This window comes from Acanthaster planci, linkage group LG10 (assembly GCF_054643075.1).
Source record: "Acanthaster planci isolate LZ-2023a linkage group LG10, COTS_SCS, whole genome shotgun sequence".
Classification (NCBI taxonomy): Eukaryota; Metazoa; Echinodermata; class Asteroidea; order Valvatida; family Acanthasteridae; genus Acanthaster; species Acanthaster planci.
In genome coordinates, this window is record NC_141786.1 from 8,855,726 (window position 1) to 8,882,708 (window position 26,983).

At 43.9% G+C, this 26,983-nt stretch overlaps 1 protein-coding gene across 5 annotated transcripts in view; it reads left to right on the plus strand.

Annotated features, from left to right (window-relative positions):
* The first annotated feature begins 509 nt into the window (after positions 1–509).
* LOC110984959 (uncharacterized) overlaps positions 510–26,983 on the plus strand; it is a 29,322-nt gene continuing 2,848 nt past the window's right edge. The window contains exons 1-16 of one of the 5 annotated variants that reach the window (XM_022245627.2): positions 510–702; positions 2,245–2,322; positions 3,175–3,231; positions 5,637–6,044; positions 6,465–6,769; positions 7,289–7,463; positions 9,086–9,508; positions 11,592–11,767; positions 12,623–12,734; positions 13,186–13,399; positions 13,717–13,904; positions 15,550–15,690; positions 16,532–16,696; positions 17,757–17,968; positions 25,241–25,400; positions 26,144–26,285. In XM_022245627.2, the coding sequence (XP_022101319.2) occupies positions 2,283–2,322; positions 3,175–3,231; positions 5,637–6,044; positions 6,465–6,769; positions 7,289–7,463; positions 9,086–9,508; positions 11,592–11,767; positions 12,623–12,734; positions 13,186–13,399; positions 13,717–13,904; positions 15,550–15,690; positions 16,532–16,696; positions 17,757–17,968; positions 25,241–25,400; positions 26,144–26,285 (2,918 nt within the window). In that variant the 5' untranslated portion in view covers positions 510–702; positions 2,245–2,282. Of the gene's footprint in view, positions 703–1,939; positions 2,323–3,174; positions 3,232–5,636; positions 6,045–6,464; positions 6,770–7,288; positions 7,464–9,085; positions 9,509–11,591; positions 11,768–12,622; positions 12,735–13,185; positions 13,400–13,716; positions 13,905–15,549; positions 15,691–16,531; positions 16,697–17,756; positions 17,995–25,240; positions 25,401–26,143; positions 26,286–26,983 lie in introns of those variants that run through there. The other 4 variants (XM_087142190.1, XM_022245628.2, XM_087142193.1 and 1 more) reach the window with 4 other exon arrangements.

The window sequence follows — 26,983 nt, forward strand, 5'->3', positions numbered from 1 at the left end:
ATTTTTTTACAGGCTAAACTGAGAGCAAGTGACAAAAGTGTGACTCAGACAAGCGACGTGCTTTGCGAGGGCACGTGTACGTACGCCACCAAAATTCAAGTTAACTGCCCCCTTCCTTTCTTTAGTTAAAAAGCATTTTAAGCTGAACGCAGGACATTTGACCAACTTTTTGTAAGGTTCACGAAAGTGCAGTTGTAAAACGGCAATACCCTCTGATGAGAGTGTTAATCTATAATATGTACTAAAAGCATTCAGGAATGCATAACGTCCACAAAATACGATATTAAACCTAGATCTCAACAAGAACTTTGCTGAAACAGAGCAAGAAACGTTTTTGTCAATCATATCCCATGTTTTCACGCTAGCTCTGTTAAATGAGACCTACTTGGAGGTACAGAGAGCCTTTAAAATGACCTCATCTGGCGATACAGGCACGACGTTGATTGGTTGATCGGTTGTAGCGTGGATCAGTAGTTCCAGTCAATGGACGCCAGAAGGCCACATATTCCTGATTACCTGAATGTACTACATTGTTACCGATTCACAGATTTAAAACTGGGTTTCAGGCATCCACCGTATATTGCACCACGCTGTAACTCGATTGAAAACAAGCAATCCTAAAACCTAACCCTACAAAAACACTGGACACGATAAAAACACAGGGCGGGCTATCGACTGAAGTTATCCAGAAGAACCACAGAGGTAAGCAATTGTTATCCGTCATGTTATCCGTTCTGCGCAAAGGGCTGTGGTTGGTCCATTATTGACCTAAAATATCCCGCGCACGTTCTGTTTTGTTATCAAAGTTCAAGCAAAAGGGTTGTTTAATAATGGTGTCTAAGGGATTGTCGCTGCCACAAGTATTCAATGTGAATTAAGAAAAATGCCATTACTGGCGTTCTTTTGGCTCTGAAAATTCTATACAAAATGCCATCAGACGAAATACTACTCTGTCTATAGTTACTAAATACTACTCTGTCTTGTCCGGTATCGGCTACGTGTACAGGAGGATCACGTGACACAAAAGTCAATTCTTGACTTTTCCGCAAATGTCCGAAACATTACGAACTTGTTGCCGTCATTTTTGGATAGCACCGTTGATTGCCGGATATTTCCGACAGGTCACAGCACTCTTCCAAAACACGCTTTTTGGGCGTTTGATGCCTTTCTTTTTTCTTTCTCTCTCTTGTACCATGTGCTATGCTTGTAGCTGCTACTACAAAGTAACTCACTGCGGCACGTGCACAAAAACACTGCGTTCAGGTCTGGTGCAGCGAAGACGTCATCATCAGGTGCGGATTGACCCTTGACACGTTATGTTATGCTCTATTTTTAACTCTAGCCGATACCGAAGATTTTTGTCAAGAGTTGTCTGGGAATCTTTGGGCAGGGAACCAAACTAATTGTTAAGCCTTGTCAGGGGGGTTTTATGTATAGAATCTGTTTGAGTAGTCTACAAGTGTGTCATAGCGAATAGTCAGAACAATGCTTAAAAAATGTATGGTGGCTTAATTTTCAGTGAGAGTGATGTGTTGCCATAATTTTTTCCATAGCCAGGAGCAAATGTAATGTGTAAATCCAACAAGTGCTGTACTTCACTTTAAACGCATTGAATGCTGCCTCGCGTGTGAACAACAAATTTGACATGTTATGTTACACAGCTTATATAGCATTTGCCTTGAAGCTAGTAAATCTTTCTTTTTTTCGCAGTCTTATCATTTCCAGACACTCTCTGTCTGATTAAGGAATGTGTAAAAACTGGCTGGTGTCAAGGCGTACAGCCCTCAAACTAGGATATGGGGTTTAGAGCAAGTAGCTGGCAGACGGTAACATACATTCTGCCCCCAATCTCTTTCGGGGTCAAGGACTGAGTTCGGGTCTTGCTTATAACCTTGTCACTCACTTGCCTGGAGTTTGATGGTTGGTGGGATGTTTACACAGCATTATTTTCAACCGAGTCTGTTGGCACCAGGAGCAAGATAAAAATAGCACCTCAGACATTTTGCCCGTTTTTATGAACAAGACCAACGCAGTGACAGGCCTTTTGCTCTGTGAGAAGGTGCATTTGGGTGGAAGTTGTGACTCCGAATATTGAGAGTAACACAACAGATCGCGTTTCCCAAGGCATTTGTCGGCCAAGCTGTACATGGTGGAGTGTTATGTCTAGTGGAGCTCTATTTGGATTGATCAAAGAAAAAGACCTTTCCATTGACTTTGCTTGTTAATAATTTGCACCCCACCAAGAAACGCACAGCGTGTATGTGCGCAACGCGGCTGAGAGGATGGAGCCATTGCGTCCTGGCTGTTGCATTTTTACTTTATGTGAGTTTTTTTCTGAGTTTTAATCATGAATCTGTAATTGGAGAACAAAAGCTTAGATGACTTGATTGACACTCTTCTATAGACGAACTTGATTTTTATATTGGAGGCCGGTAGGCTAGACTGCGTGTAAAGGGAAGAAAAAGTTAATGCCAAGTCATCAAGAGGTGATTCTTGAGGTGCTTGAATATGCCGCCTTGATGAGACATTTAACATTAGTTTTCATTTGTGTCATCTTAAAGGCAATTACTGAAATGTTTGTGCAATCTTTAAAGGCAATGGTTGCACGGTACGATACTTAAAGACAATTATATACAAAGCGCTACATTTGAAGTGATCGAAAAGGAATACAATTGTAGCAAGAGGTATACTCGCAGTTTTGGTTGAGGCATCAGTGTGTCACGTGACACGACCTCATGCCACCTGAGGCTAACACCAACAGAACTACATACCCAGTGACATTGAAAGCAGTTACTTTAAACATGTGTGTGACACTGGTACATATTTTGAGGATATTTTCATTTTTCACTTGTTACTGGTTGCACTCTCCACAGATTTAAATATGTCTAGGGGACAACAAAACAGTTGAGATATAGCTCAGAAAAAACAACTGATGTTACATTACAGTGATATGAAGTTCCTGCATCAAACTCTCTCGATCTCACCCAATGAATAACTCCTGATCGCCTCATCTTAATAAATGATTAAAGTCTACTTTTACCATCACAGCTTCTGGACTGGGGATGATTCAGTAGTTTTTAGATATCTGCAAAGACGAAGATTCCCTCATTGCTGTGTTGATTTGGCAATTGGATTTCTTTTTTCCCCTTCCCTCACCGTCTTGGGTTTGCTCAGCGGTAGGCCTACTACTTGAGATCTTCGTAGGCCTGTCTTCGTGTACAGTCCAGCGGGGTAAGTTTTTGTCTGTAGGCCAAATCAAATCAGATCATTGAGGTATCTTATGTCCTTTCTGAACAACTTGCACACACGAGGAGAAAACCAAATAAATAAAAATCATCCTTGTTGGAAATGGGTCATAGTTGTGGTAATAAAACTACGCCCAACTTATATTTCAAGACTGAAAAGATTTCCGTACTCCTGGTAGGTATGGTCTGTCTCACTGTGAATGGTCTGGATGTGATTTGTCAATAAAAATGGACAGGCAATTTGCCTGGATGATTAAATGATTTTAAAAAGATTATCCAATATCACATGCGCACCCCAAATCACATCCCAGCCCGGAATCACATCTAGGAAAGTCCAAAATCACATCGTAATGTGGACATTGTATGGAATTTCATATCTGCCGTCGCCCGTCGCCCGTCGCCTTTTGCTTTTTGTTGTGTCCCAATTCTGCCATTTACCAGTTCCAAACATGCCATTTTCCCGTCGTGCGTCGCCCGGCGTCCGTCGTGCGTCGTCCGTTGTGCGTCGCCGATCAAATGGGTTTTATAGGACCTGCAAAAGCCGTTGTTTAACAAATGACAATGTGATGATTCCATTCACTTCTAAAGATCTTCTCCGAAGTACAAATCCCACCTGCAAAGCATATACTAGTCACTTAATTGATTCCAATAATGCTAGACTACCCTTGCCCCTTGACAAAAAAATATCGCCTCTCTGAGAAGTGTTTTTTGGGGAAAAACATTTTCAGCAAAAATGTTCCGGCCAACTTATCCACAGTGTTATTCTAATTTGCATACTGTAAAAATGTGCCGACTTGTTTTCATCAAATTCCAGGAAGAAATCTGCCAACCGGTACAGATATTCTATTTTGTCCTCTCAATTTCACCTTGAAATCCAGAAATACTAGACGTGCTGTGGATAACAAACTGTTTATTAAATGTATTGTTAAGGGGCAATTACCACTTGGTTTAAGATTTAAAAAAAATGACGTGTTGGTTTTTGTGGGTGTGTATGCCAAGGTGGATAGACCAATGAGAACAGGTTGTCCAGCACATCAGCATTATTTATGGGGCTAACAAGTAACGTTACTGTTTAAAAGACTTCTGTGAGCCAACCTGCAAATAAAGTCATGTCTAATTTGGAGTATACAGCAGATTTCATCATAGGTATACCCTCCCTCAAAATAATGTTGAATCAGTTCGTCTCTTATGAAAACTATTGGGAATCAAACATTGTAAATAATCTATTATTTACATTCCGTTCTGTGGGATATCATGCAGGGACAGACAGAAATATCACATAGGCTATAGACCTAAAGTCTGGCTGTTAACGAGTAAAGTTACGTCTAGAGTAACTAAGTTATCGAGAAAAACAAGTTCTGGGGCCAAAGTAATCAGAATACAATCAACAGTTTTAGCAATGATAAATTATTACTTCTGACGTCTTCAACATCAATTTCCTATCACTTTTCGACAAAATACAAGCAGTGATTTTGACAGGGCATTGATGTACATTCATTCTCTATTGAAATTTTACACATTCAACGTTTCCTTCTTAATTGAAAGTCAATAATTGTCAACATTCAACAAACCAATAATTTGGTTTTTTTGAAATCAACTTCATTTATCTTCAACATCTAAAGTGTATAATCAAGACACAAATTAATGGATCGATCTTGGGACGGTTTTTAAGCTGAGCGTTACAAGAATGGGGACCAGCATAGTTGTAGGATACGTTTGCTCCGATTTTGCCATTTTCGACCCGATCAAACCGCAACTGATATTTACCGGCCGATCTCCAACTGCTGCATCAGGGGTCTCAAGATGGTTAGTTGGTACTGGTCAACCATACGCTCTCACTCAGCTCACACACTCAAGATGTTTTTCGTCCGGCGATCGAAATTGTACTGCGTCACACTCGTCGCACGCACCTTAAATTTTACAAACCGGAAAAGCGTGTGGTATGTACGGACAACAGGAATTATAGCAATACAGCTGGACTTCAACACGAACACCCCCTCAAAAATCAACAATAACCATGGCCGAAGGGTTGTACAATGCCTTAGCGACGAAGAACGCGTCTCTTGGTCACAGCATTCGTGCCTGATCGCGTTTGGAGAATACTGGTAGCCACAATACCCAAGCGCGCGAAATTTGAACGAAAGTCATTGGTTAGTTAAGTTGTAGCGGGAGAGAAACCATTTACATTGCCGGGGGTGTTTCGTTGAATACAATAAAATAGAAAAATGTCTATTTCGCGTCTGAGACGATCCCGACAGTGGCATTTTGCTCTAAGCCCTCTTTCAACGTAGATGCTCGACTGGATCGCGTGCATAGCATAAGCAACGGCAAATTAAATGTTTGTGACAGTTTCCTCCAATGAGTAGACATATCTCTTTTTGTTATGGTTAGATTACTGCTCCCAGCCTGCTAACCTCAGCATCCCCGCGTGTCAGACTACAGAGGCCTATAATCAGACTGGCCTTTTGGTGCCGCTTAACAACATCACCTACTTTCCCAACATCCTTGGCCACGAGATCATGCTGCAGGCCAAAGCGGGCTACCACGATTTCCATCCGTTCCTACAGGCGCAGTGCTCCCCCCATCTGCAGCAGTTCCTGTGCCTTGTGTTCTTCCCAAGGTGTTTCCCCGGAATGGCCATCCCGTTGCTGCCCTGCAGGACTTATTGTCAGCGCATAAGAGACGATTGCATGAAGACAGCCCTCATTCAAAGCACTGGTGTGGCTTGGCCAGAGAGCTTGAACTGCGAGATACTTGACAATTACGACTCTGACAATTTGTGCATCGATCCCTTTTTTGGTAACTATATGTAGCGTACATATCCTTGTTATTTTGTATGTCCACATCATTTATTGGTATGATGACCTTTGCAGGGGAGTACCTTAATAAGCAGCTACCCTGTAATTATTCTGACCATTTGAATGTATTCTGACCATTTGAATGATAATATACAACACAGATTGTATGTGATTATTTCTCAACATTTAATAGTCTTAAATTTTCATATATTATAGTCTGAATGTAATTACTGGTGATTGAGACAACTGTTTTCAGACACTGCGAGGCCAACACATATAAAAACCATTTGAGTCTTTTTTTCGAGCATGGGTAGAAAAGTCTATCCAGAAAATATTTGTCTATAAATGTTTGGGTCTTGGCACATGAACTAAAGGAAAAGACAAATATGCCACTGCAAAATGATTAAAAGTATCCTTACAGGCGAGGGTGAGGATGATGGTAGTGAGGAAAGAAATGACGAAGACACTGAAGAGTCGGCCCGAGTCACACCTGCACCCCCCGCCGTTCGTCCCGACCCTTCCCAACGCTGCCAGCCACTCCCCGACGACCCGATCTGCCAGGCGATGCCGTACTCCACCGTCATCTTCCCAAATATTGCCGGTCAACAGGACCCCGCCGAAGCCCTGGAAGAGTTACACAAGTACAGCGTGTTCATGTCGGACGCGGGGCATTGCTCCGATCTCCTGAGAACCTTCCTGTGCCTGACATATCTACCACCCTGTAAGGTATCGTCATTTGAGCTTGGGGATTCTGAAGAGCTGTGACTCGACATTCTAATGATATGAGCATCAGAACCCGTGTTCTGATTTGAGACTGAGTATCACATCTTGGATCCTACGGCTACAGCCGGCACAGTGTATTTCTGAATTTTAATCAAAGGTCGTTACTTGCAATACTATTTCGTTGATTTTCCAAAGAGCAGTTTCCTTTAAAATGCATGTATTTGATTACTACGAATTGTTCGTGAAAGTTCTTACCTAAAACTAACAGAGGTGGTCAACATAGGCTAGCCTGTGATTTTGTCTTTTTTATCGACACAAATAAGACAGTCCATATCCTAAATATCTGACGGTCTCATTTTTTTTGATTAGGTAATATTACTATCACTTCTCATTGCATGTGTTTTATTTGTTATCAAAATTTGACTGACTGGAACGTATTTTTTACCATTGATAATGACGTTTGACAGACAATATTTTTGCCATCTCTTTTCTTTCCTTCACTTGATGCTCTCTTTTGCTCAGGTTTTAAAAGATATTGCCGTGCCGATCCCTCCCTGCCAGTCGTTGTGTGAGCAGGTTCTTACCAAGTCCTGTCTGTCCGTCATGGCTGCACTCAAGACGGAGCTCCCTCCAAGCTTGACTGACTGTTCTATCTACCCGACTCAAAGTGAATCGTACCCGACATGTCTCATGCCAGGTAGGCCTAAAGTTACTGTTTGGCCTTACTTAAACTTAAAAATGTCAATCGGACAGAAAACAAATAATGAACATATCACATGTCAAAGTTGCCGCCTGGTCGCGCGGACCAGAGTCGCAGGTTTTGCTATCCCAAATGATATTGGACAAGCTTCTTCGTGGATTTGCGCTGTGGGAAAAGCAAAATGACTTACTGTACACGTCAGTCTCCTGACAATGCAACAGCTGTAAATACCCTTTGATTTCTGCCCTGCGGTGTTTGCGTCTCTGTAAAAGTAATATCAGCAATCCATTCGCCAGGGGGAAGGGGTTAGTGTAGCGTTTCTTTACTGGCTCTGGACCAATGAAGCCTGGGTTTGATTTCCAGTCCGTGGACGCTCTCGCAGGTTTCTTCGGGTAATCCGTTTCCCTCCTGCCTACAAAACTAGATCTTCTTCCTAACTCCGTAATGTGATGCTGATTAATAAAGGTTAAGATTAAACACATAGTTAATGACGCAAAGAGCATGAGTAGCTGAAAGTGCCATTACAAAAAACCAACAAAACAAAAAAACGAAAAACAAAAAAACAAACAAACAAACCCCCCACCCCCCAAAAAAACCCCAAAACAAAAGCGCCCCTTGGAACGATAATGAAATCTAGATATCCAGAAATTAACGTATGTAATTCAGACATTAATGGCTTTTTCGCTTGTGGAAATATATGTCAACATGCTTAAGAAACGATGTTTTGTAACAAAGTATTGGAGGGAACTCGACACCCACGAGTGGCCTCAGGGGCAGTCACATGTACATAGGCGCCAGTACACCTTGCATATGCACTTCACTCCGCTCCTCAGTCATCAAACTAGTATTGCAACATGGCCTCGCTGTTCAAACTTATGTCAAGCCAACATGGTCTGAATCTAAAAGTGGGTTTAATACCTGCGGTTGTAAATTAAGAAAGCATTCTGTCTGACGATTTCCAACAACTCTCAAGAAGTTTCTAAATTGATCTTGCTATTTCTTTATGCGTATTTTGATCGGGCCTGTCGCCAAGGGTAGCTGAGGCTGGACGGGCGGGGCCCTGCCGTCCAGCAGCTGCCATCTGTAAAAGCCATAAGCATCAAAATTAGGTGTTGTTCTTTAGATAATCCCTTGTAGAGATGATAATTGTATAGGCCGAAGTTGGCGACAGGGCTTAATGTGATTACGTGACTCGTTTGGTACTCATAAACATCTGTCGAACGATCTGTCATGTAAAATTAATTTAGTCATTTCCTCCTTACATGACTCTGCCCGTTTGCGTCCTGCAACTTCAACGATTCGTAATGTATCGATTTGAATTCCTCGTTCCCCTCAACAAGCTCGTCACCTGACTAATTACTTGCATTAATAACCATTTCCTCGTTTTAATGGCCTTTTCATCACCCTGACTGAGTGAATAATGTTTTGAGTGAACAATAACGAAGTTCAAAAAGTCTGCGTTCGCCTGACACTTGCTCAGTAACTCACAATAAAGGAAACCGTAACTTGTTTCCTTCAGGAGATTTTGTGAAAAGCATTTACCCCCTTCTCAGGTGTCTTGATTGTATAGGGTTAGTAAGGAGAAGCGAACTGAGGTTGTTGTATTCGTGTTCCTGCAGGGGTTCATTATGACCCGCTGGTACCCTGGTCCCTACCTGAGATTATAGCAAGCCAGTCATCTGAAAATTGCAAGGAGTACGGCTGCCTTGATGTGCCGCACGCCGAGTGTTATTCTCTTTGGTATACGGTGACAGTCTTTCCCACAACCTTGGGCTATACCAGCATGCAGGAGGCAATGGAAGATCTGGACCTCCTGGCCCCGCTCATCGACTCAGGCTGCTCGGCGGACCTCCTTAACTTTGCTTGCGCTGGGGCTTTCACCACTGAGGGCTTAGGCTCCTCACACACAGTGTGGCCATTGCCGTGCCAGACGGTCTGCGAGGATATTTGGAAGAGTTGCCGCACGAAGGCGAAAGAGCTGCTGGAAAAACGGCCACGGGTGTTGAAATGCCATTTGTATCCGGAAAAGGACTGCTATCCAGGTAAACCTGTAGACGCCAACGACAACTTGAAGATAAAAATAGTTACTGCAGAGTAACCCTTATTAATTAAAGATGTTTTAGATATACAGATAAGAGAGCCGATTGCTTTGTTTTTAACACCTTAACCTTTATTCAAGGAACGAAAAGGAAGAAAAGATATGGGCATGAATGCGGATTGATAGTCGTTACAACCCACCTCAATGCTCCAAACAAGAATAGGCCAATTCTTCTAAAGGCTTGATCTACCATTGCCCAAGAGATAGGGCTGGATCCTCTCATCGAATAGGCTAAAGGAACTTACAAGTTCTATGGTTTGGGACAAAGCAACTTGTTGAAATATAGGTTTTGATGGCCAATTTCACAAAATATTCATTCCTTTCAGCGCACTGTTTAAGCAATATTATTTTAGAACGCAAAACACCTACCTAAGCCTGTCTACTTTGAACGCAAAATGTATTTAGCTTTCGGAACTTATAAATGCCATTAAGCTACATGCATAATACGCTGTACACGGTCTGCTAATATTTTGAGAAAAGTCAGTCTGAGAATTTGGGGAAACTACGGATACGTACGTGTAATGTAGTGTAACGCCTAACACGCTGTCGTAAAGTAGCGTCCCTTTTTCACCTAAGCAGATGCACACATGCCTAAATGGGTGAACAAAGGCCGGTTCATACTTCAGGCGAAGGCAAAAGCGAAGTGAATTTAAAGCCACCAAAAATGTACTGAAATTTCGCTGGAGTTGGATTGTATTCACCTTTCACAAATTTGCAACACGAACACTTTATAATATGACGTATCATACTGGTGTTCACGTTCGTTTTTGAACCGACCCCAATTTGGTGGCAGGAAAAGGTCACTACAGATCTTTATCATGAGTCAGCCACATTGAAATGAAAAGCCAGGCTGAATTTTCATTTTAGGGGCTTGAGAGCATCAACGAAGGAATAAATTAAACTTCTTGTTTGTTTATATGTAGCGCAACCTACTCTGATGAATAATTTCATAGTTTTGGTAAACATACTTCAGTACTTCCTACTAGAAAGAAAATCTAAAGGGAGACTTGGAACACTTAAGAATTACAAAATAGCCTGATACACTCTTGTTCAAAAAAAATATTTTCTAAGGAACTAGACCAAGTGTGTAATTGAAAACGACACTGACTGGCTCTTCACAAGTGAATTTTGAAGGTGTCGCGCCTAAACACGTTACACGGAGTCCTAGTTTATATCTCCAGAAAAATGCCACGGGTTTACAATGGTTTTAGGTATTACGGGAGTCAACATGGCGCAGTAAGATCGTTTGCACGGGAATGAGGTTGAAACAGCAAGTGCAATGCGCCGTGTTAGCACCACAAGTAGACTCCTGAGTTAAATTGTAAGGGGCGTGGCTAACTGTTAAAGGACTAAATGTCAATGTCGTAGCGGGAATCATTTATACAGTTTGAACAGACGCGTTTTGAAAGCTCACTAATTATGCAAGATTTCATGTAAGAATATTGGGTTTCGACCAACCTTTCAATGATTATTACTGACGCGTCGAGAAAAGAGAGTGTTAGGGCTATTAGGATTATCACTTCTCTTAGCAAAACAGTAGCAGCAATGCGAAAATATAAATGTGATTGCGGTAGTCGGCAGAGAATTTAATGGCATGCGTTCATTCTGCATATGGGCGTCGTGCATATGGCGATATTCAGTGAGATTGCCTTTACTAAATATAAGGTTGTATGAGAGTTTCTAAATATCCCGGAATGGTCTAAGCCTACCTCTTAATTTCTGTAAGAAGGTATTAAAAGTGTTTACCACGAAGACTCTTTTAACTCTAATTTAATACCTTCATGAGTATTTTACTATTTTTTAATTAATCACTAGACGCGTGTGCGCTTCATTTTGAAAACGGGTGTGTCGGACTCCGAGCTTTTGTGCCGCGCGTTAATTTTGACCACAATCGTTATTTGACCTACAATAAGAGATGATAAGGATTTTTAGCACAGAAAATTAAAGAAGTCTCCATGCTAGGAGCAATCACAGGCAATTGCTGCAGCTACGCACTAATCACTTGCAGCATTACCCCCTCCCCTCAGATGTGAAGAAACCCCAAGAGCCAGTGACAATCCTAAACGCCAGCCGTGTCAACTTAACCCAAGGTATTGTCGAATTTATCAAGGACATTGGGTATGTTTGGTACGACAAGATTTTACGACATGAAATCCGACAAGGTTCCTCGAATCTTCAATGGAACGATACAGGCCTACAGAAGGTAATGGATCTCTTTTCATTTTTTCCCTCTGTTATCGATTTTATTAATGTAATGTGCTTAGCAGTCAGCTAAGGATGACACGTAACCCATCACCTTGCAGCGCGGGACATTACCAGCGTCTATTCTTAGAAGCAGTTCTTAGGCGGATGTTTAAAATCAGCCCAGCAAAGACGAGCAAAGGACTTTTTTTTCAATCGGAAAGTCAAAAAACTTAAATCTGATTTCCAGGCATTTTGATCAAGCTTTTTACTTTTTTGGTGTCTTTATTTTGTTTTTTTTTGTTCATTAATTACCCCTTCAGCAATGTTGGTATGTGCCTCCCACGAGCTTGTCTTTTATTGTCCACTTCCGAGCGGCTCCGCAACTTGTTCTCAACCAATGGGCGAGGAAAACTGACTGATGAATAATTTTAAGCGATCTTGGTGTTTTTTATCTGTCCGTGCTACTTTGTGCACTTTTCTCATCCATTCTGTTTGATCTGTTCTCAGTTATTCCGTTTCATATCAAAGATCGCATGCAGTTCCTTAATTTCTGTCTCTGCTTCTATTTTTCAGTCCTTACTTTGTCACTTTTTCATCTTCCCTGGCAATACTAACTGCTAAGGTTAAATTCTGCTTGATGAAATATTGTCCATATTAACTCGAATGTATTTTGGAGAAATGAAGTTAAAAAAAAAAATCAATATGGCCGTTTAAGAATAGCGTGCTACCAAAAGTTTGCAATGGGTTGACAAATCACAGTGCGCGAAATCTGTCGACCCAATGCGTGTTTGGAGAGGGTCGACATGATTACCCACCGAATTCTTGGCAAACTCTTGGTGGCGCACTATTGTGAATCGTCCGTATGGGATTGCAGATATATGTCGAGTTGCCTGACAAGGTCGGGTATCATGCGTTGTTGTGGTCTTCGAATATCAACGGGCGCGGAACTCAGCCTTCAACGGTCTGGTTTCCTCCCTACGTCACCGGTGAGTTATCACCTGTTCAAAGTCAACATTCAAAAATTATATTCATGATAAAGTGCAGTTAGAAGATTGGTTCTTGGGTTATCACGCTTCGTGGGGTGAAGTGTTATTTAGTTGAATCAGCTAAAGATAATCATGATTTGCCTGTGGAACGAACGTTCTCCTAGCTGTTTATACCATAAATTAGTAAAAGACAGTGCCTGGACAGCATCGAATTAATAAACTCCAACTGGATGCAAGTAAAGGAAAATACCTTGAGAAACCAAGTACCTTTGTTTCCGCAGTACGAGTCGGAATAGTCACAGCATTCCTTACCATTGCTAGCATGAGCAAGTGAGTTGTACGAAACAACTGTTTGGCCAAAAAAGTAGAATTAACGACGGATTGCCCACACATCACGTGACTGTTCTGAATATTGTAAGTAATTGTTAAGTATGTGTTTTTTTTCGCGCAGAGTCATTGCCTGACAACTGCGAGCGAGCTGACATAATGCACTGCAGCCGACTTGGCTATGACACCGTCGTTCGTCAGGATCGCTACTGGCAGTGGGACCCCCCAGACAGGCTGCTGACTGATTGGCAAAATTACTTTTCGGAAGACTTGCTGGAGTCTGGTGATGGCTGCTTACCGCGTCTGCACGAGTTACTCTGCACCATCATGGCACCCCCGTACCGAAATTGTTTACGATACTTTGCCTATTTGTTTCACATAGATCGGAATCCTGATCAGAGATTCGTCGTTGGGTCAATGATTTGAAAAAAAAAAGAAAAAAAAAGAAGAAAAAAAAAGAAAAAAAAAACAAAACAAAAAAACAAGACGTAATGATGGCCTGGAGAAAACAAAATAAAGACGGTTATTTAGATTTGTTTATTAATCAAAGTAAAGAGGTTGAAACTGGTTCGAAGTCTGGGCTGAAATTATTGTCATGCTTTGGGGAAAAACGATCCGTACACGCTCACAAGAGGATTATTTCTTCCTGAAGCAGGTGTTCATCGTATCAGTGGGGGCTCCAAAGGCCTTGTCGGGAGTTTTGCACGAGCGTTCGTAGCGCATGCAACGCCTCGTCACACGGCGATCAACTTGACTGGCTACTGGGGATTTTGCCATGCGATCGCTTTTCGTCCAAGGCAGATTCCTCACGCTGTATTAAAGAATTTGATTGGATGACATCTGGTAAGTTTATTTCTCCAATGACTAATGCCCGAGCCGCATCTTCAACGTTAGTTTAAGATCGGCCAAGCACATATTTATAAACAGCCATAAATTTCTTTTTTAGTCAGAGAGTCAAAAGAAGTCAATGTATAATGGATTTCCAAAGATTTTGTTTTAGAATTGTACTTTCATTTTCCCCAAACCACTCCATTTTATGGTATATTCCCGGTCGATTTGGCGCGCGCGTGGCTAGCTGCGTAGACACGGACTCTTGACCAATCACGGTAACTGTCTCGTATCCAGGTGCCATCGCAGTCAAGCTGCACGTTGTTCTTTTGATTGGCTGCAAACTGATGGAGTTTTCACTTTATTCATTTTAGTAGGTCATGTTTATTATCTTTTTCATTTCCTGTTTTCAACGCGCAGTATACGAGTACACGTATTTGTTTCTTTGTGTAGTTTAAGTGACACAAAGGTGAGCAGCTTGACAGCAATTTACTTTGTCTTTTTGCAATCCTGCCGGGGTGTTGCTTCACTCTCTTTCTTGTCAATCTTTATACATGTACATGTCTGTTCATTTGGTTTAATTGTAACCTTTTACCTGCAAAATCAATAAATGAAATAGCGTCCGAAACGCGACGCATACAGCAACAGTAGGCCTATGTACGTGGTAAGAGACATTGAATGTCACGGCAGGACACGTTATTGACGTGTGAGTGCGTTGGACAGACATGTCCGAGATGCTATCGACGTGCCTAAAGCGTTGGACTAACGCAATTGTTTGAAGAATATCGGTCAAGGCATGCTGACACCAACAAGAAATTTCACGAAACGTGCGTGTTTCAATTAGGATTACACGCTATGCATAATCATTTTAAGGAACATGGTCTCCGACATTTCATGTGCCCGTCGGTTACATATTGTGTGACCAGGTGCGGATCCAGGATTTTCCAAACGGAGGGCGTGATCCAGAAATTTCTAAGGGGGGAGGCTGGAACTAAAGCTAAAAAAGCTAATTATGAATTGGAAAAATATGTGCTTAACATTCCACTCAGGTCACTATGCTTTGTCAAATGCTTCCAAAGACAGCATAAAGCCTACTCTTTTAAGACCGGGCAAGGACATCCCCCTTTTTCTAGAAGTCACTATATACAGGCATAGCAACAGTCCAAATCCCCTAACACGTCGCCACAAGTGTCATCAGCATTTCTTGCTACGTCGTATTTCAAAAGTCTAAGTCAAAGCGTTCTTTTTCGCAATCTGTCCAACACGTTAATTGTGTTAAATTACGTTTATGAATACGATCGTTTAGTGTCCCTTCCAACACAACTCAGAATGGGCATTATGATACAGAAGTGTGACGGTGGCATCACGCTGCAGAAGTTTGCTGTCACACTGCAGCACGACATTATTACCAAACTTTAGCTAGCCCCCCTCCCCCAAAAAACCCGCACATCAGCACTTACCTTACGTACCTAGTGTGGAGATTCCTTCCGCAGGATCTCATTAACCATGGCTAAGTTCCCGTTGAGGTTAGTCAACTAAAAGCAGGCACGACACGTCAAAGACTCACCGGACAATGATGCCAGAGAGATTAAAACAATTATTAAAAAGTCCAACGATTCAGGAACGGAGATTACCAGAAAATATCTGTCATTCTCTGCAGAGGCTTCTATTCGCCGAGATGATTTTCAATTTTTCGATGAGCGCGTGAGGGTGTACTGCTTAGTAGAGGAAGAGACGCCGGAATCACCGCCAGAGTTCTACGGTCCTGATGGCAAACTCATTCCACCGACTTTACCTTCTGGTACGTGCCCATCCTTCACTGCAAATGCTTTCATTAAATTGACTAATGAGGCTGATGCAACGTTATGTTTATTGTTCCCAAGCTCACACTTTGCCAATCAGACATCAATTCGTTTTTTCGAGACAAGCATTCAATAAGTCGAAAATGAATCGTTCGGTTTTTAAAGTTATCGAAATGCCAACTGGCAACTACGATTTCAACTAACTTCCGATGTATATATTTTCTTTATCATGTTATGGCACCGCATCACATCCAACCAGAGACATCCATGTCAGTGCCAATGCCGATGACACTTCACTGACAATATCAATGTCGGCAGCAATACACTACCGGTATCGATACCAATATTATAATAACTGTGCTACTGCGACCGGTTGTGCTTTTATCAACGCATAGCAACACACCCGTCCATGCTCAATCACACACTTTCCATGTTAATAACAGTGTCAATATCATGCATCATCAATACTTCTAGGACATCGTATCACATTAAATATAACATACTTTACTATTCTATGTTGGCTTCACCCACATGCCGCCTCTATTTCATACAACGGCGTTACAAGTCTGGGGTTTTCTTTTATATACGTCCATGGTCGTATCACCTTACATTGTCTGTACTTCTTTTGTGCAGAGGTTCACACTTATGTATGCAGTGCTGGCACAGTTTTTGGTGTGTCCTCGAAGTACCAGTAGTCCTTGGCAGCAAAACTCATTAATTTGTTTTATACCATACCCATAATACAAATCCATTCTACCAGTGATTTTGCTCTCATGTCCTTGTTATTGAATCCAAAATTATGGCAAGTACAAATCGGAAAACGAGTTGACACAACAACAGTTTCGGACTCTGCAGGTCATCTGCTGTCAGGGGGGCGTGTCATGCAGCTTTCCCCAAGGTTGACAATGCTCTACTTCGACAAGGTTCGTCTGGAAGACACTGGCACTTACACGTGCAAGTCAGCTGGGGGAAATTTGCCTCGAACAACCATCATCCGGCCACTTGGTAGGTAAACAGTTATAGGGACTTAATGGTTTTGACATTTTGGAAGGCAATTCCGGCACTGGATTATATTTGTTTTTCTTTAAAATAACGTGTCAGTGAATTCAAAGTTGATAATTATGGTTGTATTTCATTTTTATATATCAGGTGTATTTAAAAAGCTCCGTGTTTTACTCACAAGAGCGCTGCCATGAGGTTCAAGCTTCCACTGCATCTGGGATTTTATTGCGTTTTGTCAACACTTGCCAAACACGTCCGCATTAGTCTTGGTCGTGTCCCTACGCGTTTGCCACGCGCTGTCATTCACGAGCAGCAAGAAGCATCATACTAATCACACAAGAAGATCGCCTTACTGGGCACAAACGGGTTTGAAATCGAGTTGTTATGTTATGGATCCAATGCTTGCAAATTTCGGGAAGCTTGCTTGGATCTTGGATGAAAAGACAATATTCCACTGGCTTGGGAATCAGGATCACTTGAGCAACCGAACGCCTTACATGCTGTCATATAGATTTCCTAAATAGGACAAAAATGTTTCTGGGAATTCCCCAAGAGAATTTGTTCAGTTGTCACGCACTTAAAAGACATCATAAAGGGGCAATTAAGCAGATGCAAAGCTAAACCGACTACGGACCCGAGAAGCCAGCTAGCTACTGGTCCTTGTGTAATACATGTAGGGACGGGGATCAGTCCAGGATATGCTATCCTTAATAGATACAAATGGACGCCAGGACATCCCACCATCAGCGAAGGCACTAGTACACAATGCTGATGCTTCACGGTTTCTGTCTGGTGTGGATATTACGTCGGATTTTCGAGAGTTTAGTAATATTGCAGCGCTGTGCGCACGGTATAGAGACGTTAGGAAACAAGAAGCCATTTTTTTACATTCAACTAAAACGTAGAAAGTTATACTACTGATGACATTTGAAAGGATAATATTTCATCATACTGTTTGTAAAATGGAGGGTGGAGTTTCCCTTTAATTACTGTGCTGTAAAATTGTTAAAACTTCGTGTCCAACTAATTGTGCTTTTCATTGTTCATTTCTCTCACATTTCAGTAAGATGCATCCCATCTTTCAACCACACTCTGTGCGCTCCGTTCTTACGTACCGGCTTCGTTCAGTCCCCTGATGTGCTCGGTCACACCTCCCAATACCAAGCCGAGGTCTCTTCCTACCACTTCCTTCCTCTGCTGAGCACCAAATGCTCGCCTGATCTCTTGGAGCTGGTTTGCGCCCTCTACGCCCCGGAATGTACTAATGATGTCTATGTTAGTTTGTTTTGTCGAGTAATCGGGTACAGTGCTATTATATTCGCCTATTCTTCTTGTTCTCCGATTTCCACATACCGGGCTGAACCCCTATCCGTTACAGGCCTAAGCTTTAAAAAGGTTTGTAAAATCCTTCCTGGTTGTTAATTGTTGCTGGTTCTTTTCATCAAGACGGCGTGTACTAAATCTAAATAGCCTATGTAGACGAGTGTTCAAGTCAGATTTGCCGCCTTAACCCTAAAAGAGCCTGGAAGGATTCCGCCTCCCTAATTATTTTTTTTCTGATTTTGCTACTGTGTATTTGATTTTCGGGGTCAGGGCCTTCAAGGTTGAAGAGTCACTTTTTGCAGTCACTTGTACAACAGTATTGTTAAAACATTTACTGTTCTTTTGCAGTGCACATTTTTTCTGAAATAGGCTAGCCAAAAAATGATTTTCAAAACTACAATGCTCGATGCAAATGAGCTGGCACACATGTAGACTTAAACTTCAAATGACCTTAACAATAAACGTACATCTGCTTGATTTCGAACTTTACATGCATGCTGTAAGATCTAACTAGGCAAAGCTGAGATGGAGAGGGCTGTGGGTTGGGCTCTTTCAGGGTTAATTTAAAGGGAAACATATTTTAGAATTTCTTTTGAATCGAATATAGCTTCCAAGCCGACCCAGTGGACATAGTTCAAGGTAACAATATGATTGAGTTTCTGACACAGTGTTTGTTCGGTGTTGTAGTGACCCAATTCATCAATTGTAGTTTTGATGCCTTAGACTTCACTTGAGTCAAAGTGGCCGGGACTAGGACCCCATATTGACTTCTCAGACCTACCATTTGGGACTCATGACTTTGTGTGTCACGTATCTCACCCCCCCCCCAAATATATTAAACATCGGTGTTTTTCCTGCACATGCCAAACATAACCTACATCTGCGCACTTTTGTCGGTGTACAACGCCGGTAATCAAGACACAGCGGGAAAAGCCCATACTCTGGGCAGCTCTAATAGCTGAATCCTGGAGTTTAATTTCAAGAAGGCTTGTGACGAAGGCCTGGACAGTTTGTAGCACCAGATGGATGATGCTAGTGATAAGTGTTGATATCTTCATAATTATGTCATAGAATGTCCTGGAAATGTCAGGAAATGGAAAAATGTATATTTTGTGTGGGTTATCTTGCATTTCTTATTCTGCCCCCTCGCTCCTGGGATATTTTCCAACCTTATGCAACCCAAACGGAACTGTCTGTGGTATGCAATGGTGGAGGTCATGATGTTTATCCCACTTGCTAATCCAGCCCGTTGTTTTAGGGGAACTTTCCCACAGTCCTGACCAAGTATTTTTAGAAACAGAATGTCAGTTTTCATTGTTTGGGAGACTCATCAAACTGGAGGTTGCAGGTTGTTGGAGCCTGGAGAAAATCTGCTGATCCTGCTGATTAGCAGAGTTACACAATGAACCTTCAAAGATTTGACCAATGGGGAAGCTTATATGCAAATCAAACTTTGAGGAAGGTTTTGTCAGACGTGCAAGTGACCAATCATATTCTTGATGGAAATGTCCAGCAAGAGACTGTAACAGGCATTTAAGGGCCTATGCCAGGGTCAGAATTCAGTCTGCACCACCCCCAACAGACCACTTGTCAACAGCCCGACACTTGAAGAAACTGACTCCTCGTTTGTTGATAAGTTTATTGCTACAATAACGATGATAGAGACCTAGGGCAAAACAAAAGATAAACAATGCCATAAAGGTGTGAACAGGCCCTAGCATTGAATAATAATGATATGAGGTACAATGTAACAGTAACACTATCAAAGTTAGAACTTACGAACCATGTAAAACTTAGATGGCCAAAATACAGTTATAACGCTGCCACTTCCGGATTAGTACGGCTGGTTATAATAGTGCCCTCAAGCGGCAAAGAGAATAGCGACCTGTGGTGGTAAGAACTCTGCACCCCCCAGTCCGGAGAGCTAAGGAAGATATGTCAACGGACAATACTTATTCCATCCATTGGCCTGTCTCTGGTTCGTAGCGCTTAGGTGGCCGGCGTACGCAGCAAGGCCGTGGTGAGTGAGCTGGCGGTTGGGACGCAGGGACAGCAACTGGTGGGGCATCTTGGATGTCCCGGCTGTGGGGGCTCCCATTGGCTGCGGTCGGGCTCATCGCGTCTGGTGATGGTGGCATATCAGTAGGTACGCTCCTAGGCCCAACTGTCATTGGCTGCGAAAGCTCCCGGAGGTGGATTGGGGATCCACAGGGGACTGATGGCACAGCGGGGGCATCGCTCGGTACTACCTATAGGCTGTGGTGATGGCGCCAGGTTCCAAGGAATGGATAGAGTTGCTGGTGTAAAGGCACAGAGGAAGCGGCGATTGTGGAGTGTTAGCCATCCAGATCCTTGCATCTTCACCTGGTATTGACTGTGGCCTGGTGACTCCACCACCGCCTCCGATCTGTCCCACTTGTTCGGGTGGGTGCCCTGCTGATCCCGGATGAAGACTTTCTCACCGATTGCCAACGGCCGGAGGGGACGTGAATGGGCCTTAAGAGACTCTGTGGTACGAGCGATCCGTGTTAGCAGAGCCTGTTCCTTCGCCTCCCACGCCTGGCGCCACATGGGGCGGATGTGGGGATTGGGAATTTCTCCAGTCGGCTGACGAAGGAGAGTGTGTCTCGTAACGGACGGCCGAATATTATCTCCGCTGGTGAGAGGTTGCAGTCAGGATCAGGTGTATTACGTAGCTGTAACGTTGCACGCATGAAGCGGTCGTGATCGACGCTGCTGGTCGGGCCCGTGTTGGACCTCAGCAGACGTTTGGCCGTCTTCACCGCGACCTCTGCTCTGCCGTTCGATTGATGGAAGCCGACTGAGGACAAGCAGTGTCTGACTCCCCATAGACGGAGGTAGTCTTCTGCATGGGTAGCCGTAAACTCCGTGCCGTGATCGCTCGAGATCTCTTCTGGTACACCGAATGCGGTGAAGAATGACCGAAGGTGGCGGACTAGGCCAGCGGACCCACCAAGGCTGGGACCTGCGTTTGAGTTGTATACGTCCACCCAACCTGAAAGGCAATCATCTACAATGAGATAGTGGCCACCTCTGTGATCAAAGAAGTCTGCAAATATCGCCTCAAATGGTGACGCTGGTGGTGGCGATGGTAGTGGCGGTGTGGTGGCTTGTGAGGGGGCGTTCCGGTTACAATCGGTACATCGCTCGCGGGTTTTGCGAATGTCCCTCGACATCCCCGGCCAATAGAAAATGGCGCGGGCACGCTGTTCCATTGTAGATGTTTCCTGGTGAGCTGCGTGGAGCCTCTCTAAGACACGACGGCGAAGGGACGGCGGGACCACACCGCCATCTTGGTATAACAGGACGCCCTCGTGTGCGTTGAAGGACTCGGCAATGGACCCGAGGTTGGCAATATTAGGGTCATCGCGGTTGGGCGGCAGGGATCCGCATTCAATCCGCTGTAAAAGGTGACCTAGGGATGCATCTGCTGCAGTTTTTTGTACGATGAGGGGCCATGAGATCAAGCCGAGCTCTTGGGCTTCATTGCAGATGGAGGTCATCAAAGCTGACTCGACAACGTCGGGACGGCCTGACATTTCCAAGGGGCAGTCGGTCGCTGAGTTGGACGGGAAGGGGTGCCTTGATGCTGCGTCGGCGGTATGGTTGCTCTTACCAGACATATGCTTGATTTCGAAGCGCCATGGGAGGGTGCGTTGCTTGAGACGGAAGAATCGGGAATTGGATATCTCATCCAGATTGCGGTCTCCAAAGATCTTCACAAGTGGCTCGTGGTCGGTGACCACGATGAGGTTGTCGCTCCCTTCGGTGAAGTACCATGACTGTTCGAGGCCCCAGGCAACGGCCAGAGCTTCCCCCTCAATGGCTGCGTAGCGTTGCTCCGCGGAGGATAAGAAACGGGAGCCAGCCAGGGTGATTCTCCATTCCCCGGTGCAGCAGTCAGGCATGCCGGATGAGCAGCTGCAATGTTGCTGGAGGAGGAAGTATCCGATACCACGCTTCGACCAGTCGGGGCGGAGGCACGTTCGCCTCCTTATGTCGAAAATCTCCACGCCCTGGCGAAAGGCTTCCACAATGGCTACCTCGGACGCCTGGAAAGTCTCTTCCAACTCGGGGGTCCATGAGAATTTGCAGCTTGGGCTGAGGAATGGTTTGAATGGGGCCATTGTGTCGCGAAGCTGGGCGTAGTTGGCCACCTGGTTGACGAGACCAAACCAACTTCTGATATCCGTCGTGGAGCATGGGGTAGGGAAGTCTCAGATGGCGTCAAGGTACTTGGGGAGGGGTTTGATAGTAGAGTTGGACACCCTAAATCCGGCAAAATCTACACTTATTTCGGCGAACTGGAACTTGTCTGGGTTTAGCACGATGCCTGCCTGGCCAACACGTGTGAGCAAGTCGATGGTCCGCCACCACTGCTGTTCCAGGTCGGTGTCGAAGTTGATAGTGTCGTCAACACAGCGCTCCTTGGGTTCGAATGTCGATAGTATGGCGTCAAAGTGTCGATTGTACCCGTCTCCTGATGACGAGAAACCCTGAGGTGCCCTCGTGTAGCGCCAGCGACCGAAAGGTGTGATAAAGGCAGTCAATGAAGGTCGGATTCGCGCAGGGGAACACTATGGTAGCCGTTCCACGTATCCGTGACTGACTTCCCAGTGTCCTTCGGGATACGACGAGCGAGCTGGAAGGGTGACTCTGTGGAGAGTGTGTCCCGTTTACAGAACTTGTTCAACGGCGAAAGATCAACTGTCCGACAGGGGGGGCGCCGTTGTGCTTTCGCGTAATCACCATGCAATGGCACCACGTGACAGGTTCTCAGTATGGCACACGTTCTATGACACTAAGGGCTTCATCGTGGAGGAGGTCATCGAGTACCTGCTGTTGCCAGTGCAAACGGGTGCTAGCCAGGGTGTGGCAGACCTTTGGTGTGGCTGCTGGATCAATGTGTATCTCTACCGGGGCCCGTCTATACATGGTAATGCTTGGTGGGGGCATGTATTGAATGTGGACGAGCCATATCTGTCGAGTAGCCAAGCTTTCATTCGTTTGTTGTTTTCAACCGTACATGAGAACGGCAGCTCGGTTGGGCGTGATGGGGGAGGTTGGGGGGCAGGAGCACATGGCGTCCGGTAGGATGTAAGGTGCCCGGCATCTGTCGTTGATGGATTGCAAGGCGTTCGTGGGTGGAGGATCCCAAGATGTGCCTGAGTCACTAGGATCACGCTCCTGGCCTTGCTCACTGACACTGGGAACGTTGTCAAGGTTGAGTATCGTTTCGTACGACAGATACATGGCGTCTACAGAGCTACTCACGTAGACGACCGAGTGGTACGTTGCCGTCCCACCACTGCGAGGGTGCGCTGTTAGCTTGGCGAAGAATGCCCCTTCAATCGGAATTGGGGAGCGATTGGCAGCTTAAAGGCTTAGGCTAACAGGGTTCAAGTCGTCGCGGTAGAATCTGCAAGCCAAGAAGTTTGCCAGTGACCGTAAGTCCGATTGTGCACCTGTGTCTGCGATCGCAGATACCTCTGCTGGGTGTTCGCAGCTGTGGATTGGCTGGTCTGTCCATTCAGGGCTCACCCGTCGACTGAAACCGTTATCGCAGCTCTGGGGTGGTCTCGGAGGCGGGCTTGCTTCCACTCGCCCTTGGTAAAGGTGTGATGGTCTAGTCTCGTGGGTGGGGGTTTGTTTAAGGTGTTGTGTGTGGGTGAAGTACGGCTGCGGTGTTGGGGCACTCTCTTGTGCGGGGGTTGAGAGCCACCATTCTGAAAAGCTGCAATCTGGGATATTGGGCCAGAATCAAAGGCCTGGACATTGGGTGGCAGGTCCTTGTTGGGGCGGGGCTGGCCTTTTCTCCGGCGGTTAGCCCTGGATCAGGTGATGCAGACCCGGTGGGGCTTGAAATTCCATCCCCGTGGCCCTTCAGTGAAGACCTTAAATACCCCCTTGCAGCCTGGGCATGTCGTCCAAGCATAGACCATCCAATCCGTCCGTCAACTCAACGATCAGTTTATCAGTCTCTCAACCCTATTTTATTGAGGAGAGCTTCAATAAAGATTTTGTCAGTTGTAGAGCAAACGACAGAGGCAGTGTCGTCGTCTGTTAATTACGGTCGTATCAGTGAGAACCTTGCACTTGCAGTGCAGAAACCTACCCGGCAGCCGGCCGGATAATACGACAGAAACAATCAAAACTATAAAGGCAATTTGTTTGAGTTGAGTTACAAAAGGTAATTTTGTTTGCATAGGCTGTGCGTAGTTTTCCGCATGACTTTGGCCAATACCAGTACATGCACTTGTTGTCGGTCTTCATGATTGTCTCCTTAAGCTAATAATTTTGTGGACAATCTTGGCCATTCTCTATTCCAACCTAAGACTCAACGTTTCCTTCATTCGACTGACCATTATCAGTTTTTTTTTCTTCTAAACTCTGTCGCGGGAGTAAGATATTATGACGTCGTATGAATTCTCATTTTTCATCCAGTTTATTAAAATTTCTGTTCGTCATGGGAACAGATAGCATGTGTAGTGCAGATACGAAAAGAGAAACACTCCACCGTCACCTCAACGCAATGGAGTCCCCCCCATGACAAATACTCAGTACTAAACAGTACTATCTTTATTTCTTCGGTAGAAATCTGATGTCAGGGCATTATACATTTGGCATGATATCGAAGTATTCTCTTAAAAATGAACCAAGTCACACACAAATTTGTATACAAATTGCTTACTTGTTTAAGGTGGAGCATAAGAGTCTCATTAGCTTTTTAATAACTCAATTTGTATTTCACATACGCGTGAAGTTTAATGCCATATTTTACGAGAAATAATATTTTCTGGATTATGGCTAACCGTAAATCACACATTGTCTGTAGATTAATGTATCGTTATGATAAACCCAAGACAGTTTTAATGTTTGTTTTAATTAAACTGAGTTATATATTCATTTGACTGAATATGAATTATGGAAAAAAAGAGGTTTAGATCACCTTCTTCATTTAATTAAATTGAGTGAAATGCTTACATTTAATTGATTAAATAATTTAAAAAAGTAACTTAAGACTGGGGTTGCACTTCGGTGGCTCGATGGCAAGACTATCAAAGTGCCTATTTCAGTCTTCGTGATGCGTTGGATATGTGGTAGTCTGTATTGGATTGTACTTATCTTCAAAGGAACTAGCTGTTTTTGAACTGTGATATATTTTCAGCCTCTAATGAACCTAGTATTTCTTTTGCTCTTCAGTGGTACGACAGAATGTGGGACAGCAATCTTCCATCGCAGCAGTTATGTCGCAGAGTGAAGAGTGCATGCGCCGAGGCTGCTACCAGGATTGGCTTTGAATGGCCAGTGGAGATCAACTGCGACAAGCTGCCATTCGACGACGACGACGACCAACCTGAAGGTAGTTTACCAAGGCAATTTCTCAGTGTCAGTTTCTTCTACGGATTTAATCCGGGTTTTTGTAAACCACTAATCACATAACATAGATTTTCTTTGGTCGTACACTGTCAGGATTTATGATTCTTTTCTTCACCATAAGCAGCAATCCAAGTAGACGAAACCGAAGTCTTAGCTCCACAAGGCCTCAGCAAATGTTTTTGGATGAAAAAGATTGTTTCCAAAACGGAAGTATATACAAAACAAATTTAAGGACTGTCATGGCACAGCTCACCAGTCTCATCAAGAAAGCCTTTTTTGGGCCAGATATCGCATGCAAAGACAGAAGCAAACAATAAATCTCGATGGTTTAGTTAATTGCACACGATGTCAATACTACGTAAATGGAATATAATGCATAATGTTGTAGATGCTATCGCCGTAGACGTCACAGTCGCCTGCTGTGTCCCCTCCCCCTACCTTTAAGTCACTAGATATGCTATTTGTTTTAGCAACATTCATTCGTAAGCATTTCTTGCCAAGGCAAATGGCTATACTTTTAAACACAGACTAGTCCTGAAAAGGCAGCCGAAGAAGTTACCGTGTTGAAATGTGTTGTCAGAGAGTGATGTCTCCATCTTTGGTCAAATAAGTTGGCCTTAGCGCCCAAACGTGCAACAGGAACCAAAATAGGATTAAACTTAGTACAATGACTGTCCTTCAGGTCCAACGTATGGTTCTCTCTCATGGTTCTCTCTCATTGCTTAGTCTCAATTGTAGAACAAATGGTCCCCACCAAAAGAGACTGCATTAACCTCCGCCGCTACGACATCACAGACAAAGGCATCGAGTACCTATTCTATGGCTGGGTTGACGTGCAGGGACAGGGTACGGCGAACGATTACTGCAGGCAAGTTATGACCAGGCATAGCTGCAGAGGGTTTACATGAAATGCCGTATACACTGAGCAACTTTCGTTACAACCTACAACCTGAGGTCATTTTTTGGTCTGAACACAGGTGATGAACACTTTTGGATTGCATTTGATTGAGAATCGTCTTTTATTGGACGTTGGAAAAGGATATTTTACACCGTTTTTACTCTGTTACACCGCAGCCACCTAAAAGCTTAGATACAGAGCTCTGGAAATGCCATCTGACTTGTTGAGTCCCTGACGACATCCTTTAGGCAAGATGTCGACATCCTGAGATAACTTATAATATGATGGCGACATCCTGAGATGATGACATCGTGTGACAAGTAGTGAAGTAGACATTACACTTGCTGGTAATGTAAAGTCAGGTAATAATTACCTCGGCATGTCGTATCCAACCTTTAGAAAGTCGTTTTCCCATAATAATCTCAGGATGTCCACATCGTGCCTGTATTCTGTCGTCATCTCAAGGGTTTCAACAAGTCGGATGGCACGTCCAGAGCCCCGTACTTGGATGTTAGGCAGACTTGTTCATAAATATCTGATCCATTATAGTTATAACTGCAAAGCCTATAGTTACAGTCATTTGCAAAAGTTTAAGACCATCTTGAATTTTATTGGTATTTCTGCCACTGGGCTGGATTACATTGTCTCATTGAATGATTACTTAACAT